General features: G+C 43.4%; 1 protein-coding gene across 1 annotated transcript in view; it reads right to left on the reverse strand.

The window, feature by feature from the left end:
* Positions 1–18026, reverse strand: part of XYLT1 (xylosyltransferase 1) — a 97053-nt gene that overhangs the window by 34000 nt on the left and 45027 nt on the right. Inside the window, exon 5 of the mRNA XM_017734311.1 lies at positions 9–33. Within this exon, the coding sequence (XP_017589800.1) occupies positions 9–33 (25 nt within the window). The remainder of the gene's footprint in view (positions 1–8; positions 34–18026) is intronic.

Here is an 18026-nt window from a genome sequence, read left to right on the forward strand (position 1 = left end):
CTGGACAGGAATGCCACGAGCTGATCGTTTGTCCTGCAAGAGAAAGAACAAAAGGTGCACAAATCACACTGTGAAAACCACTGTGTCTAGAGCAATTGACATACTTATTGTTCTCATTTGGGGACCATTCTCAGCTTCTGAAGGAGGTGGCTCCAAAAAACCTCCCATCCTGCTGCTGGACTTCAATGACTCCCTCTGCTCAGGAAAGCATACTTGGAAGGAAGCACAGCTTTTTTTTTAACACACCTTAACAAATTTCTTATCAACCCTTGGCAGGTATTTTAAGCACTATAACAGAGTATGTATGAAGTAATACAGCTCAACACCTGTTAAGTATGAAAATCCAGCTGCAAGATGACTGCACTGATAGTCCCATTTTACACACTTTGCCAGACATTTCCTAGGGAATTTGGTTCAGTATCTATTGGCATTTTATTTGTTTTCATTGTGTAATAGAGAAGAGGCCAAGGTTGGAATGCATAAAGCAAGAGAATTCTGATGTCAAAAAGGCAATATAATTAATAGGAACAAAGGAATTTAGAAGGTTAATTCCAATTAGTATGACAGGCAATCTGACACCAGCATTTTCAGCATTTCAGCTGACATGTCCAAGAATGTATTTACGCTTGACAGCTTTTGTGGTGTGTTATTTCTTTAACAATGGAGCAAAAATGTCCTCTATTTATCTAGGTCAGCATATTTAGGAAAACGGAATAAATCACATTAAAAAGATCCTAATTTCCTGAATAGCATTCAAACCCACAACCTTATGGATACAACGCCCATTTAAGCAATGGTCTGTAATGAAGTTGATGGCACAAAAACTCAAGATAAAAGAGCTGTCAATAGTACTGTATTTTGAAAACATTCCATTATTATAAGCCACAGAAAACCAAGTTAAACCTGAATGTGTTTAACTGTACAAAATGTGTTTAACTTCTGGGGTCAGGCTGCAACCTGGAAATGTTATCAGCCAAGTAAACCATTTTCATAAACTCACTGATTTTATCCAGACCAAATGAATTATCTGTCAATCAACCATCCTGACAGACCAGGCCCTGAGACCCTCTTCCTTTACTCCCTCATGTGAGCCGCAATACCTCCCAGGGTCAGACTCTGCATCTCAATTTGGCAAACTCAGAAACTGCTTTCTGTATAGTAAGCTGTGCAGATTTTCACATTTGCTGCTCCAGTGACTCTCCATCTTACTGGGATGAATAGGCATTTAGTGAATTTACTTAGCAATGCTTCCACATGAAATGGTTTCAATGGCTGACGTCTTCAAGTGAGTTTCTAGGCAAAAGCTGGCATGCAAAGATGATCTTTAGAAATATAATCAAGTTTGGAAGTGCTTGAGCTTTAATTTCCTTACAGGATAGAAAGCAAATCAACCAAAGTAACAATCCACACCACTCAATAAAACATCACCATTTCTAGATTGCTCACCAACCTGTATTTTGCTATTCAGCAGTACTCTACCAAGTGTATTGGGTATTGGGGCTGCCACACAAACTTCTCATTGCTTCTCAGATTTTAGATAATTCTTATAAATGTCCAAATAATGCTTAGTTCTCAAAGTAATCAATAATTGACATTTTCCCTCTTCTTGAAAACATTGCTGTTATCTTGATCCTACTTCGAATATTTTTAATTGTTTGTTTTAAAGAACTCATACAGAGTTTTACTCCTTCTCAATTAATGTGCTTCTTTTCATGTGTTGACAACATGGAACTAAAACATCATAGTTCCATTTGGTAAAACTTTCTGGTTAATTGACATTTAGATTTATGCAGTCAACCAATTCCATGCTCAGCATGGCAGCACACTGAATTTCTATTAAGCTTTCATTTAAAGTGTTCCTTCTGGCCCCAACATCATGAGGATGCTGCACATCACCTCTGACTTATTCCACCAGAAGATATTAAGAAGAAAATCAAAGGTATTGAACATGCCGTATGTTAATGCATTTGTTAAAATCCTCCTCACCTTTCAGAAAACTTTGCCTTCAGGGGTGGATTTCCTAAATGCCTCTGGCACAGATTGCTGCCACACTTCACACAGAGCAGCAGTGGAGTCTCTGCCACGGCAGTGCCTCTGGCACCAGCTATTTCCAATGCCTCTGGCACTCCTTTGGACAAAGACTGGAGACATGGGCCCATTTTTTCTCTAAGTAAGGCAATAGAAAGCTGAAATTTTCAGCTGAAGATATCACTGGGAGCAAGAGCAACTCACACTGCCAAATTAAATTCTGCCGTAGCTCCACAAATTTCAGGGATAATTCACTGAGCATAAATTTGGCACAAAATCTTTTACTAACTATCATGGTGAAACAGAAAAGTAACAAGTGCAACAGAGCCTTCCTAAGAAGGAAATCAAGTCATGGGGAGAGGGAGGGTAGTTCATGCTACTGATTAAAAATACACTGATATTACATATCACATTCCTACCAGTTTCCCCAGCGTGTAACTCAGCACGAATACAGATGGAGGAAAAAGCCCTTCTGCAGTTGGTGCCTGAGGCTGGGCCTGATGGATGCATCCACACAGCTCCCACTTCTATTTCCTTTTGCTATTAAACTCACTTGGAGGGCAAGGCACCAGGGAGAAGGATTAGTCAGCTGGTTACCTGTATCATTAGCAGGGAGGGAGGGTGGTGTGAGTGTAGAGAGGCTGGGAGAAAATGGGCATTTTCAGGTGTGCAGCACAGGGAGAAATGCAGAACTGATCCTCCAGTGAACTCTGAGTGTGGAGAAAGCCTGTGCATGTGGGAGGGCTGCCACGGGAAGGCGACAAGTGAAGAAGAGTGATGGGAAACAAAGCACATTGGAGTTCACTGCTGCAGATCTGGTGTTCAGCAAGGGCAGCTCTGCCAGCTGGGACGGGGGTGCCCCTCTCCCCCAGACCTTTGCCGAGGTCACCTCGGTCAGGTCCTGCAGCTCCCCTCCTGCAGCAAGGGTGGGCAGGGGTGGTGGGGGCAGAGCACTGTGCCCACCTGCTGAGATGCCACCCAGCAAAACTCAGCCAAGCCCCCGTAGGGCTGGGCTCAAGGATGGCAGCACTCGGCTGGGCAGGCAGTGGGGCTCCAGAGGCTGCAGAAGTGACTCAACCCACGGCACTGCTCAACTGGGGACGTGGCTGAGCCCCTGGGCTGGGGCTCTGCTTGGGGTTAGGGTCAAGATTAGAGTTACAGGTCTAAGGAAGAGAAAAAGGGGAGTCCTACATGCAGAAGTAAATTCAGAAGGTATTGCCAAAGCAAAGCAAAGTCTGCTACCAGTGTTTCCTCATGAGCAGCCCCTGGCCTGGGACTGAGGAGTCCCAGGGTGTGAGCAGGCAAACCAGGCACTCAGTAAGCACACACACATGCTGAGCATGGCAGTAACTTCAGAATATGGCCTGTACACTGGGGACTGAAATGAAAAACTGAAAGAGAAACACTGACTTTGTGTTTGCACTGTCTGAGCACGCTGGAGGGCTATGCAGAAAGCAGCACAAGAACCCCTGCACACAACCACGGCCAGACACTGCCCAGAACAAAGGGCAGTGCTGCTCTTGCTGGTTTTAAGCAAACCCTCCAACCCTGGTGACTAATCCAAGCAAAGAGCAGAGATGCCCTCAGTCTGCAGCTGTGAAAATAGATTAGGAAAGTCTTTGGAGAATATGAGAAAAGGAAAACAAGAGATTGTTACTTCTGGAAGATAGTGATGGCTAATAAAAATGTTCTTGATTCAGCAAGGTACTTTAACTCCTGGGCAATTTCAAGGATGTATGGAATAGCAGACATTTCAATGGGATTATTAGAATGTCAAAACCTATACAATTGAGTAACAATTTGGCTAAGTTGGATCAAAAGTTCAGAAGCTTTTGGCAGCACACAGGTATGGAAACAAGATGGTTTGATTCTGGGTAAGAATCAGATGAAGGAAAGAGAACTGCTCTGAGTTTATTAATTATTTATCTTGATTAACTTAGGGCTATCTAATGACAAGCCTGCTGGCTGCTGCACAGGAGGAGTGAGTGCAAGGAGGGGATCAGCCCTGCCTGTGGTGAGCAGCAGTGGCAGCAGTTCTGCTTGCTGTGGAGTGCTGGAGAGGCAGGCAAGGATCACAAGAGCAGCTGAACAGGCACAAAAAGAAACACAGAGGCAAAAGGGTTTGGGAGAATAGGGCAAGGAGGCCAATGTGGCTTGAAGCAGCAATGAAAGCTCTGAAGCAAGGATGATGAAGGCAAACATACAGCCAGAAGAGAAAAGTTAAAACTCTTACAAGTTCTCCCAGTGCCCAAAGCTTTGGTATTTCCACCCATACCCGCCTGACTCATCCCCACAGTTTCCTTTCCCAGGACTCCTGTGACTGTGTGAAGGCTCAGCCCCACAGAACCCAGACCTACAGCAACCCCAGCAGCTCTTTGCCAAGAAACTGTTTCTACAAGGTCGCTTACAGAGAAGGGAAAGACTTCAGAAAAGAGAACCAGAATTATGGGGCAAAACTCATCTATTCAGAGTGAAGCATGATATTAATGGTTAATGTGGCTAAACATGGTTAAACATGCAGATGTGCGCACAAGAGCCTGGAAGTGGAAGAACTGAGAGCCTTAAATTCTGCTATCTTCTTTTCAATAAATTCTTATAATGATGCTTAAACTCACTGATTTCAGTAAGTTATTAATTTCAGAGTCATTAACCCAGAATATCAGGACATGCCATCACTACCAAGCCCCCGTGGCAGGAGAGTTCCTTCCCTGGTTATCCCCAGCCCGGGGCTATCCCTCTCCCTCCACGTAAGGAGTGCCTGTGCTCAGACTGGCTCCCCAGGTTCTGCATCACTGCGGGGCACAGAGGAGCTGGGGAGGAAGGAGAGCAGCCCAGGAGCCAGGGAAGGGCTGTTGCCAGGTCCGGCACACACCTGCACAGCACCCAGTGCACTCTGGAAGCTGCACTCCCGTGTCTGCTGGGACACAGCAGCACTTGTGGCATCTTCCCACCCCAGAAAGGGACCCTGACCTGCTCTGGCCCTTCCACCAGGCCAGCTGGCACACATGTGGGCACAGCACGTAGCCTTACAAAAGGATGCAACAGATGAATTCAACAGAAAAAAGCAAAACGCTACAAAACCTCCTTCTGGAACACTACCAGCAAGATGATCAACCACGCAAATGCAGCATGAGGAGAATACAGGAAAAAACCTTGCAAGGTTCAGCTTTCAGACCTTGGATAGGCAGCCTGACCCTCATTGATGCTCTCAAGTCCTCCTGCCTCTCCAAAGGCAATTTACTGCAAGGGGAGGCTCAGAGGAGCCTGACCCAGGCTGTAGTAAGAAGAAAACCCCAAACAAGTCTGCCATCTAAAAATGCAAAGAAAGGGGAAGGCTGTATTTAGCCTTTGCTATCCATCACAGAACAGAGATTAGCACGGCAGGCCTCTCTCAGCAAAGCTGATTCCTGTAACAACAGTTGTTCATAAAATGTACCATAAAAATGAGAACAACAGATATAATTTCAGAGGCCAACTGCATGAGGAAGGCTCTGGGTGACAGTTAATACCTCTGCTTTTACAACAGTGTTGTCTTAAATGGTTTGTTTTGTCTTTCAAGTCAGGTTTAAGGGAGGAACAAGATAATGGAAGGAAACTATTGCCTCAGCAGCTGAGCTCGCTGCAGTGCTCGGGAGATGAGAGTTGTGCTCCAGCACCAGCGCTGCCATCTGGGCTGGGAATCCACACCTGTGTGTTTCAAAGTGTCAGCCTCCTGCATTTGGAGCTGCAGGCACTGATCAGGCATCACAAGGGATGCAGCTACTCTCAGTGCAGCTTTGCCAGGGCTGTGTGATGCTCCAGACGTTCTATTAGCAATACAGCCCCCTTTGCTGTACTTTCAATTACTGCTTCCCATTCAACCACTGTCGGTTTCCTATGGAAAAGAAAAGAACTAGCACAGTCAAAAAAGAGTGGAAGTCTTTTTTAGATGTCACACTGCTGAATAAACCTCCTCCCAGTGAGAGTACATAAATGCCTGGGTACAAAGGAGATCTACTGAGAGAAAATAGAATATACTCCATCGTCTGCTTCCTGAGCCACTCCACAACCTATTTTCTATAAATTCAAGGCTTCAGATAGCATTTATAAAATAAATAAATAAGCCCACTGCTGAGAAGCAGCAGCACACGCTTAAATGAAAATCCTAAAGAGACCTTATAAGAGAATTCCACCAAGGATTAATGAACAAATGTGATTAAAACTATCTACAGCTCTGGACTGCTGCCAAAACGCTGCCAGCAGTATTTGATATGTAAATACTTAAAACATTTGCTGTGTGTACTGCCGTTGATGCAAAGCATCTATAGAGAGTTTCTCCATCTAATTAGAGATATTGGTTTAGCAAACTTTGGAGTCTATAAAAACCCTCAATGTCTCATTATTCTTTTAAAATAGAATATTCATTTGTTTGGAATGTTTTGCAGCTATATCCCATGAAACCCTGAAAGGCCTTTAGCTAATGACAAACTCCAGCCCTATATCAGCTAATAAACCCTACAGCTTTTATGATAATAAAATTCTCACTGCATGCACTCATTAAAACTTTGCAACTTGTTGCTTTTTGACTGTCTTTAAAATAAATATTCACTGGGAAAAAAGTAAATTACTCAATTTCCAATTATTTTATAGCACAATTTCAACATCAGCACTTAAAATCTCATCTCCAGGGTCTTATCAAACACACCATACAATGGTGCAATCACTGTGTCTCTGATCTGGTGAAGCACTGAACAGCATGTGCTGAACTATAGCACACTTGGAGCTCTCCCAAAACAATGCAATTTTCACACTGGACTGTCACAGATTACTTTATGGGTAAGGGTCCCCATGTCCACGTGTTCAGAAGCAGAATGTGCAACGATTACACACGAGGTGAAGAGCTGAGAGCTGTCCTTCACCTCATCTTCCATCTCTTGGGTGCACAAGTACATTTATTAAGGAGACTTTTCCCAGGAGGCCAATCCAGTTAGAACTCAGATTTTCCACCTCTACCACAGATATGTCACCAACTCACCACTGTTTTGAGATTTAACTCACTGGTGTCTACAAAACATTTTTTAACAATCCCCTCAGTCCCAGGAGTACCTTTGAATTGATCCTAGGAATTCATTTGTCTGTGACAATGACATTTTCTCAGTATCCCTGCTGCTGCAGTAAAAAGTAAATAAGGAAAACACTACCTTTTAATACCATGTCATATGCAGCCCTTTTTCTCTGATTTTAAAGCCACTATAATTTGCAAGTTACTGTATTTTAGAGTAAAACTATGAAATGCATTAAGGTCGTTTTCCTTTCATAAATTTAATTGTATGCAATTGCTAAGTCTAGATTATTTGTATGCTTAACAACAAAAAATGCACTGAAAAATACTTGAATAACAAAAGCTTCTGAAGCACCTTCCAAATGTGCAACCGCACAAGACCTGGTACACATGAAAATAATCAAAGAAAATCAGCTACGTGCAGGATGACTTATTCCCTAAATAAGCTGGTATTGATGCATGCAGCTCAGTGGTATTTTGCTAGAAAGGAAGGAAATGTTTCACCCTGATTTGTTAAACAATTTTCTATTTATTTTTCTATTTAAGTTTATGAATCATCAGCACATTACTGCCATTATTTATTTTTTTCATCTTGCTAGCCCAGAACCTGAGTGCCTGACAGCCTTTACTAGAAAGACCTATAAGTGCCTATTTCAAATAAATATTTTTAAGTAAAGGCAGAGACGTGTGTCTAAGTTCGATAAGGGCTAGAAAACTTGTTAAAGGTATATACTATAGTAAAGCAAAATTCCTCTCCCACCACATTCACAAGAGATGTCAGTTTAGTTGAACTGCATGTATGAAAAAAATGCTCATTTTTATCAGTGCTGGCAAAAACTGTTTATCAAGCCTTGCTGGCATTCGCATTATTCATCTTTGGAAATTAAAATATTGCAGATTACTGCAGAAAAAATACAGCAATGTGGGGTTTAGACTCTTCAACTACACTCTGATCTAAAATGTTAGCATGTTTCGATAAGTAACCCAGAGATTCACAGAAACAGTGATTACTCAGCATTATGTCAGCTCCAAACACAGAATCACAGGAATGCTTCATTTGAAAAAGACCCTTAAGATCATCGAGTCCAGCACTGCCAAGCCCATCACCAAACCACGTCCCCCAGTGCCACTCTGCTGACCCAAGGTGCCAGCCTTGGCGAGCAGATTTCCTCCTGGCATCAGTGCAGGTCACGTTCACAGCAGAAGTTTCTGTGCAAGGGCCTTGTGAGAGCTGTTCAAGAGAGAGAGCTGCCACATCTGCCTGGTCCCCTCTTCAGCATGCCTGCCTGGAGCTCAGGCAGTTTGTGCAGTCATATGATATATTATATATTGCATATTATATATTATATATAATATATTGCATATTATTATATATTATATATTGTATATTGCATATTGCATATTATATATTATATATTATATATTATACATTATATATTGCATATTATATATTATATATTGCATATTATATATTATATATTATATTATAGCCTGTTCATCTCTGGCACATTCACAGTTTGTTTCCAAACTGTTTTTGGCCTTTGATCCCACCAACAAAAATCTAAAACAATTTTTAAAAAAAATAGCCTAACATACAATCTTCTGTTTTAATTGTTGTTCCCTGGTAGGATCATTGGTTAAATATTCCCAGCCCTGCTGGCGTTAACAGGCTGGTAAAGGATGAGCCATAGGTGTGTTTGGAATCTCTTTTGCAACATCCCCCAGCATTAGAGCGGAAGGCGTCTCCCTCCGGTCCGTGGAGGGTCCGTGGAGGGGCACAGGTGCTGCTCTGGAGCCGTGCCAGGATCCCTGGCAGCACCAGCTCAGCTCTGCCCTCCCCTGAGCAGCACCATCAGTGATGGTTCCTGTCCATATTTGCTCTCCATGCACCTGGCAGGCTCCCAGAAGACAAGCCAACAACAGGCACCGCTCTGGTTCAGGCTGAATTCTCCCCAAATTGGTGATACAATGGAGGAGAAGCAGCAGCACAGGCAGGAGCAGGTGAGCCTGCCCACACCAGGAAGAACTCCTGGGAAACTCCTCACACGCAGGCAGAGGGGCTCACACAAAGCACAATGAGGCCAATGTTCCTCTTAGTCACTTTAGCTGACCTTCCACGAAAAGCTGCCACTAACACTTGAGTCAGCAACTTTCCAAGGTAGCTGTGCTTAGGATAAATGGAAAGAATTGTGATTTTCATGGTAAAAATGCACCAGTTAGGTGGATGACATCAACAAGTCCAAATGTGAATATTTTTAACCTTTTTCTATTAAGAGTGTAAGGACTGATTGAATGCAGAGTGTGGAGCTAATGAACACACACTATCTGCTGACAATTTGGCACAGGAAGGCTGCTTTAATATCACACTGTCAAAGGTCTATCACATTTTTCATTTCCATCAATAAGGAAGCTGAGCCTTGACGTAAATGATCATTTTGACAGACAGTGAGCAGGAAGCAGCAGTGCACCTGAAGAGGTTACCTACACAGCTTCAAGCCACACTGCTATTTACACTGAGACACGTCTAAAGAGGATTCATTCCCAGAATGTCTAAATTTAATGAGGTTATTTACTTAGTTTTAATCCTGTAAGGAAAAAAAAAAAAAAAAAAAAAATCTCTCTTTTCAGCATATTTCTATTTAAAAACTTTTATGACAATAAGAGCTTTCTCTCACTAGAAAAAAACCTATGGAGTGACAGAAACATTGGTAAATGCACTTTCTGCCCAAAGTGCATCTTTGAAGAACTCAGTACACAAATTAACCACATTTTCTTCCTTCAAATATTTTTAGTACCTTCAATAGTGAGTCAAGCTCCCTCTTGCAAGTCCTTTAATCAATGAAAAAACCCTTTTTTCTATCCTCTTTCCTACTGATAAAGCACTATGCAAAGGACTTTACTCTGTTTTCATATCTGTAATGCTCCAACATCAGTGCAGTGCACTCAGTTCATGCTTGTGTAAGCCAGAGCATAAAGCCAGCTCTGTGCTCCTGGAATAGGCTACAGGAAATCATAACAAAGGCTTTGTGGTGTTTCCCAGTTTAGAGGCTGTGAAAATGTGTTGTTCCATGTGTGACAGCATGTTAATAGATGAGAATCAGCACTGTCTTCCTCTCAGCCTGAGAACTGCTCTGTCTTTCCTTGCCTTGTCTCATGGCAGGTAATTCTCCATAGGAAAAATTCCTGAGCAACCATTTCTTTCTGTAAGGCACATCCATTGTGTCAGCAAAGGTAATTGCTGCCAGTTACTGCATGACTTCTAAAGCTGGTGAAAAGTATTTGCCAAGATAATTTACTTTTCATGAAGTTGCCTTTACCTGTTATTATAACAACAAACCATTCCGTTTCTAACCACTGCCTCAGTGCAGGGATCAACACAGAAAACTCCCACATCTAACTACCACGGCCTCTTGATGGGCCATGGTCCTGTGGATGCCAGCATATCACTTGTGAGGATGCAGCACTACAAAGAGTTAAGACAGACAGGATTATCCTATCTCACAAAAACATCTGAGTCCACTTAATATCTGCTGAAAAGTATCTGAAAAGAAGAGTACTGAAATATTTGAATAACCAGCTGCTAATACCCAAGGATATTTAATTATTAAAACTAAACATGATATAATTTTAGCTTCATAAAAGCACTGGGATTTTATTTAGTACAGAATGATGCTCACTGCTTTGTGTTTTTCCAGTGTTTGTCTGCTGCTGCATATTCATGTAGAACCTCATCTGCCTACACGATACATCCCATTTTGATGAAAACAATAATCACTGATTAAATAAGCAAGTGGAGTGAGCTGCAGAAATGATCAAGTTCATTACTCAAATTAGTGAGACTTTGCATAAAAAGAAAAAAATCTAGATATTGGGCTGAATAGGATCTTTTTGTTTGTTTATACCATGTATATTTTACATGGCATAGTTTATGTTCAGCAGTTTTCTTCACCATGTCTAAAATTAAATTATCAAGAGTTTTGCGCAAAAAGAGAAGAAATTAAAATCAAATATGAGCTCATATTTAAAGCAACCATTCACTTCATCCAATTCATACATTCCCACATGCATCGGAAATTTTATTTGTACAAGTCAGTAAGAGAAATGATTTGCTAACTGTTGAAAAATGATTTGATAGTTGTTGAGCAATTATAATCAAAAATGCTCGTTTTCTTGCAAGAAAGTGGGAAGAAAGAAACCTCCTTCACCCGGCTGATCATGGCAGAGCTGTGCCTGGTGGAGTCTGTCAGTCTGGGGGTGCAGTCCTGCTGTCCTGTCACAGCAGAGACCCTGCGGTGTCCTCAGGTGTCAGCCCTGAGAGCAGCTGGCTCTTGTGGTGCAGAGGGAAAGACGGAGCTGGGTAACTGCTCTCCCCATCTCACACTTGCTAAGGAAAAGGCCAGAGGGAATATACACTCATCCAGCGAGCAGCTTCAGTCTCCTGGAGTGATCCCAAGGGAGCAGGGCTGGGACTCCCCTGGCACAAGGTCCCTGTGGTGCTCTCTGTGCCAGGGATGCAGCCCAGGGCTCCTCACCCACCTGCTGAGACCCCGCTGCTGAGGCACTTTCACAAACTCCATTAAAAGTGAAGTGAATTGTTACAAACCAGGCCTTTCCTGAAGCTCCTCCTGGACCTGCCACTCCCTTTGATCCCTGAGCTGCTGAATCAACCTGTCGGAGTGCATCAATTCAAAGGACCAGAAGGGAAAACAGGGAAAACGGGGTCAGGCTAATGGGATTTAACATTAATTCTGCACCAAGCCTGAAAAGATGGAAGAACAGGGCCTGGGGGGTGAAAGGGATAATGAACTGAGAGTTGATGGAAGGAAACTTAATTGGTTTTAACAACAGAAGGTCACATTTTGTTACCTTTATTTGGGTTGAGCAGTGATCTTATTTTGACAATTTGTGCCAGCTGATGACTTGTCCTACTCTTGGTTGGGACTGTTTTTGGAGCAAGTCAGTGAAGAATGCAGAGCTGGGATATGAGGCACATGCAGGGAGGGTGTCTGCAAGAGGAATGTACAGATCCACTAACTGATGTAACTGGGCTGCTGAGAAAACAGCTGGGAGGGTGGGAGGCTGATGTTCCTGCTCACTGCTGTGCTCAACAGAGCTGCAACCAACACAGTCTTATTCCATCAGAAGAGAACCAGTGGTTCACTTCAGCTCAAGAAAAGACTCTAGAAAAGGCATGTGAACTTAAGTTAGGCAGTCTGCCACCAGTGATCCCCTGGCACTGCCAAGTGGACAGGCTGTGACCTGGAGCCATGTCCCAGCTGCCTCTCCCCTCCTGGGCTGCAATGGCTCACAAATGATTCTGCAGGCACTTTGTGATGATACCCAGCACTGGTATCTCTTGACACACCACATGTACCAGTTTCCCACAGAGAAGAAAGATCAGGGTGTTTTAGCCTTCAGCTGTAGCTCTGCAGCTGCCACTGCAACACGACTTGAGCCCCACGGGAACAGCTCCAGTGCCTACACAACAGCAGCTGCACAGGGGTTCAGCAATGACACTGACCCTCAGAGCAAGCAGAGCCACGGTCCCTGCAAGCCCTTGCCGTGGAGATCATCTGGAAGCTGCCTTGCACCTGACTGGCACCATGCATCCCATCAGCAGAATACAATGATCTGAGCCGCTGCTAAAACATCTGGGGCTGCCCCAGTTAAAGCCAGAAGGTGACACAAATAACCAATTAGGATTTATAGACCTTTTAGCCTTCAGCTGCCCCAAGAATGCATTGTTGCAAGATGACCTGCTAGAAGTGACTTTGGGGCAGCAAACTTTTAAACCAAGACTGACTCTGAATTTGGAAAAGACTTGGCCCCGAACCAGTTCCTAATGCGGCAAAGAGTGCAATTATCCTGATGAAAGCCTAGGGATGCTCGTGCCTACAGCTGGTTCATCAAGTAATGCTGAGTGATGGATATAATTAAACTGCGTGCAGCAGAGTGGAATGTGCTACGATGAACCATTTAGGGCCTCGTCCCCTGCCATCAGCCTGGAACTACAGATGGGCCAGTCAGGGGCTTTCAGCACTGCTGTTTATACAGAGAGATTCAGAGGTATCACACAAATGCTCTGGTAGTGCTGGGCAGGACGAGCAGAAGAGTACTCAACTGCAATAAGGTGCAACTGTAAAAGCCAACTAGTCCCTGATTCTAGCTGGGACTGCACAGCAGAATGCAGGTCTGCAATTTCTGCACTACCAGGTCAAAGCTTCCACAGTATCTCAAGGCACAAAGTTTTGACCACTTAGTACTAGTCAGGACGACAAAGAAAAATGAGAAGAAGCTTTAGCAAGAGAGACACATTCTGCAGCCCATCCCTGAAGATGAGGAACACCACACACAGAGGTGCCCTACTCTCCTGTGAACCACCCAAGCTCTGCAGCACTGGACACGCTCACAGATCCTGCATTTGGTCTACAGAGCTGTGAGAGCTGAAAAAGCTTCAACCTCAAATACCATTCAACTCTTACAGTTTCAAGGAGAAGAATTTATCTATTCATCTCTCCTTCTCCTTCCTACTTCAATATCACCACTAAAGGACTGAATCAGAACAACATTTTGGCTCACCCTTTAATGGCCTTTTGGTTCTCAACTATTTAAGAGTGTCTTGGGAAAGGTATAATAGCACGTTGTGTTATCTTCACTTTGAACTGCCACCAGATATTATTTTGCAGCTGTTTTATTGTAAGTGGCATCCTGAAATCTAAACAGAAGAGTGTCTTAATGTCAATTTGAGCAGGTTTTTAATTTCCTGAGAGTATTCAGCGAGACCACGAAGGAAGAGCAGGTTTAAAATGCAATGCCATAATAGGAAAGTTTCCCTCTTTCAGGCACTTTTAGCTTTTGGAATTGACAATGATTTCACTGAACTTTCTGGGGAAAAAAAAAAAAGACAAAACACAAGTGAGTTGAAGAGACATTAACGTTTCTGCTCACAAATTCAGGTAAGCATCACAAGGACCTGTTTCTCTGCAGCTTTTGTTACCCACCTCACACTTAATCCACAGTAAAAGTCTCTCGGAGCAAAGTTGTGGGAGAGCACACAAGAGAGAAAGTCCCACCTGGGAATTCCCTGACGATCAACATCCCACCAGAGCTCAAACCCCACTGGAGCTCCCTGCCCAGGAGCGCAGTGAGCAGCTGAACACCATGGGCAGGGTTTGCCAGTGTGGGGCAGCTAGTGGGGAACACTGCTAACCATGGATTTAAGGTACAAGAGCCATTCTGCACAAAGGACTCTTTTCTTGACTCGGTCACCCCACAACATTTGTCTGCAAAGACAAGCTGTAAGTGAAGAACAGGTTTGGTAAATATCCCTGGAGCTGTGAAGGAGAACTACGGAGCTGGTGAGATCCCTCCTGCTGCTCAGTGCCTTCCTCTGCCCCACCTCATCGCCTCACAAAAATACTGTTGCAGGCATTGCTGTAGCATCCCGAAGACAGAAGATGCAACTGTAGCCTGGGAAATGATGGTTATCACAACGTTTGTGCTCTTACTGTGTACAGATCAGGCTGAATGCTGAATGAATCCAGGCAAGACTCACATTTAACTCTCTTTTAGGAGACAGACATTTTTCTCAGCCATAAATAAGTAAAAAATAAATTACATCCAGAAAGCAAATGGCAAACAGATGAAAACCCTTTGGCTCTTTGCTTGAGGACCTCCCTGTGAGCAGCCCCAGTGCCAAACCAGAAGAGAAGGGGACACCAGCCAGGCAGCCCAACGTGGGCTCAGAGGCTGCAGCGCCCTTCAAACTGCAGGTTTGGCATCTGGGGCTTTCGTCTGCCAGGCAGCTCCCCCAGGGGTCCAGGCACTGGCTCAGATGTCTCAGTTCTCAGAGGAAGAGATAAAGGGCTCCATGTTTAGCACTGTAATCAACAGGGTAAGATGCTGCCAAGTACAAGGGTACTTTGAGTAAAAATCCTATTCTAGAACTGTCTCTTATTGATGCATCTTTGTTCTCCAGGCACTGTAAAGATGCCTGGATAGACAAACCAGTTCCAGTTTGGGGTGCATTTATTTCTGCTGCTAGACTGAGGCTATGGAGCACATCTCAGAAGTACTAAATATCCGAAGAGTTACTATGAGCTGCAGATGTCACAGTTCCCCAAAGCAAAAGCTGCTTTAAATCCTTAAATCCAGGAGGGGAGGGCAGAGGGAGTAACCTCGGCTGCTGTGGCTGCACAGAGAAAGGGTGGGCCTCCCATCACTAACATTTGCCAGCTTGAAGAAAACATTATGTTAACATCAGATGTAAATAAAATTTTAAAGCCACAATAATTTCCACATTTCACCCCACCCATTTGGGACCAAAAAAACCCACAAACCACTGCTTTGCCAACCATTGATAATTTAACAGCAAAACAGAGAAATGGAACAGCAGATCAAAAAGATAACATTCAAAATATATATAAATCTCAAGCAAATGTGCTAGCAAAGTGAGGAAAGGAGAAAAGGTTATTTGAGGGATTAAAGATAGAAGCAAATCTGAAATTCTCAGAGAATGCAGATTGAAGAAGAACACTGATAAAGTTCCTTTTGGACAGGAAAAAAGATTCCCTGTGAAGCATTAAGAGTGGATTGACATCTGGCTTGCCAGATAAAGATATTCCGAGCAAACAAAACCACATACAGTGTCAGTGACAATCCTGAGATAAAAACCTCAGGCGCCAGCATCTGAACAGATGTTGTAGTGCAACAGCGACCTGTGCTGCACTCCCATCTCGATGCAGGGAGGCGACTGAGCAGTGCTGCAGCCCAGGACAGCATTCCAAAGGGCCCTTTAGAGGACACTGTACTATTTGCCTCGTGCCTGGTACATTATTCTAGTGGCAAGGCCTTCAGATCAGTGCTGCAACACTTCGCATGGGGTGTAAGCTCAAATTCAGCCCTGGAAAGTCAGTATCCTTTAGCCAGGATTTCATGTCCAGCACCAATTTATGTAGTGCCAGGAAGGAGATATTTGTAGAGGACAGCTCTGAAGTCTGAATCTCAGTGAGACACAGAGGTGTTAAATTAAGTCAAGTCAAAATGATGAGAAGTGAGAAAGTGGAACTGCCTTCTGAGCCAATGGCTTTGCCTTGTTTGCCATGACACAGCTCTCATGAGCCCTGCTGGCTTTGGGATTTCTAAGTTCACAGCCACCAAGAGGGCACAACTGGGTCTCAGACATTTCTCACAAAGCTAGAGTGCTGTATGTGGAATATAAGTGCTTTGTTTCAGTTCTAAGAAGAGATTTTCCTATATTTCCAATATTGCATTTCAAGCCTGCAAAAGCTGAGATGTTTTGCAAGAGCAGCTGGATAGCTCCAGTCTGGTGTACCCACTCCATGCAAACTGTATTCTCTCACTTTTTTCTCCCAGTCACCTGCTCCAGAGGTTGTGTCATTTATCACAGGTGACATCGGGGCAGGTCACGGTAAATCTGACAGAACAGAAATCATCCCTGATGTAGTTTCTATAGAGTGGTGGTCACCCATGCTTTGCAAGGGATGAAACTGAGCCAGTGGCAGAAACAAGGAAATGATCTCCCAGGTAGTTCTAGCACCTGAAAAAAAACTTGAAAAAGTGCTGAAGCATTTTTTCCAAAGGTTGAACTTCTTTCTAAAATCTGTTGGTTGTAATTATTTTCACCTACCAAAAGAATGAAAACCTGAAGACCTCTTCCCTGCACTCCCACCTCTTCACTCTTGGCAAATATTCTCTGGCCCAGGGGCCTCATTGAGAAGTCATCACTTTGGTTTTGTATCAGCCAATGTTACCTCGACCAACAGAGGGCAACACCACGAAGCGAGCTCAGGTCAGTCAACAGCGATTTGCCAGCTCACTTTTCTTAATTTCCGAGTGTTATTCTGATTGGCAAAGATAATCTCCATATTGGCACCTGTTTAAAGCACCAGGCCCAGTCAGATCATCCCATCTCCTCCCTGCAGAGTGTAGAACCTCAGGTGCTATTTGTATTGTGATAGACATTTCATTCAAGTGCCAGACCAAAACTTCTATTGAACGTGTCTTATTTACCTGAGTCTTCAGAACACAGGATTTTATGGAAGGCAGGGCTATGCAACTTCATCCTAAATTAATGTCAAGCAGCAAAACAGAAGCAGTTTCACTGGGTTTAAGTTCCTTTGTTATACCTGATTGCCCACAATGGAAAATGCAGTTGTATCTGCATTCCTGGCTCCATCAAGAAGACACTTTATTTTCTTACTATTCTGAAGCACTCCCCAGGCTTCGGCTAATAATTTTACTTGACCTTTATTGAAGACCAAGCATTAGCTGGCAATTATATTTGGTGATCCCTTTGGTGATTGAGGCTCAGCGATTTACTGTAAATTATAAATAGTTCAAATGTTTCATTATGTTTATTCTTTATACAAGCTCTGTGGCCAGGTAAGCACTGACATGACATTCACTGTTAAACGATCTCATTAAACTTCTTAATTTAAGTGGTGCAACACTTCACCTGCCACATTATCCAAGGACTCCTGCAATCACATTAAACATTCAGCATGAATAGATGCTCTACCACAGTTCACCTTGTTGGGAGTGAAATTTCAGTCCCTGAACATAAGGTTGACTACTTTATGCTGTTTGTCAGAGACAATAAATAATGCAAATAGATACTCATGTAAAGTAAGAGGTTGAAGACATCAATAGCTTTCTCACATGGTCTTGAAAGAGGCTCTCAAAAGAAAAGATTTTAAATTATGAAAAAATACCACTAAAATTTAAAAAGTCAAGGAAAAGGAAGGAAGGTGCTGTTTTCTTTCACTTCTTTATGAATGCAATGACTGTGAGAGATGATTTCTTGAGAACCCTGTAGGTATGTGTTCCTTTTTTATTCACCAGCCCAAGCAAAAGGGGGGGCAGTCACACAACCTCCCACCTCTGAGCTGCTTGTGGAGGTTTGTCCTTTGCCATTCCATCCCTCCTTTTCCTGATG

This window comes from Corvus brachyrhynchos, unplaced genomic scaffold, assembly GCF_000691975.1.
Source record: "Corvus brachyrhynchos isolate BGI_N302 unplaced genomic scaffold, ASM69197v1 scaffold5, whole genome shotgun sequence".
Taxonomy (NCBI): Eukaryota; Metazoa; Chordata; class Aves; order Passeriformes; family Corvidae; genus Corvus; species Corvus brachyrhynchos.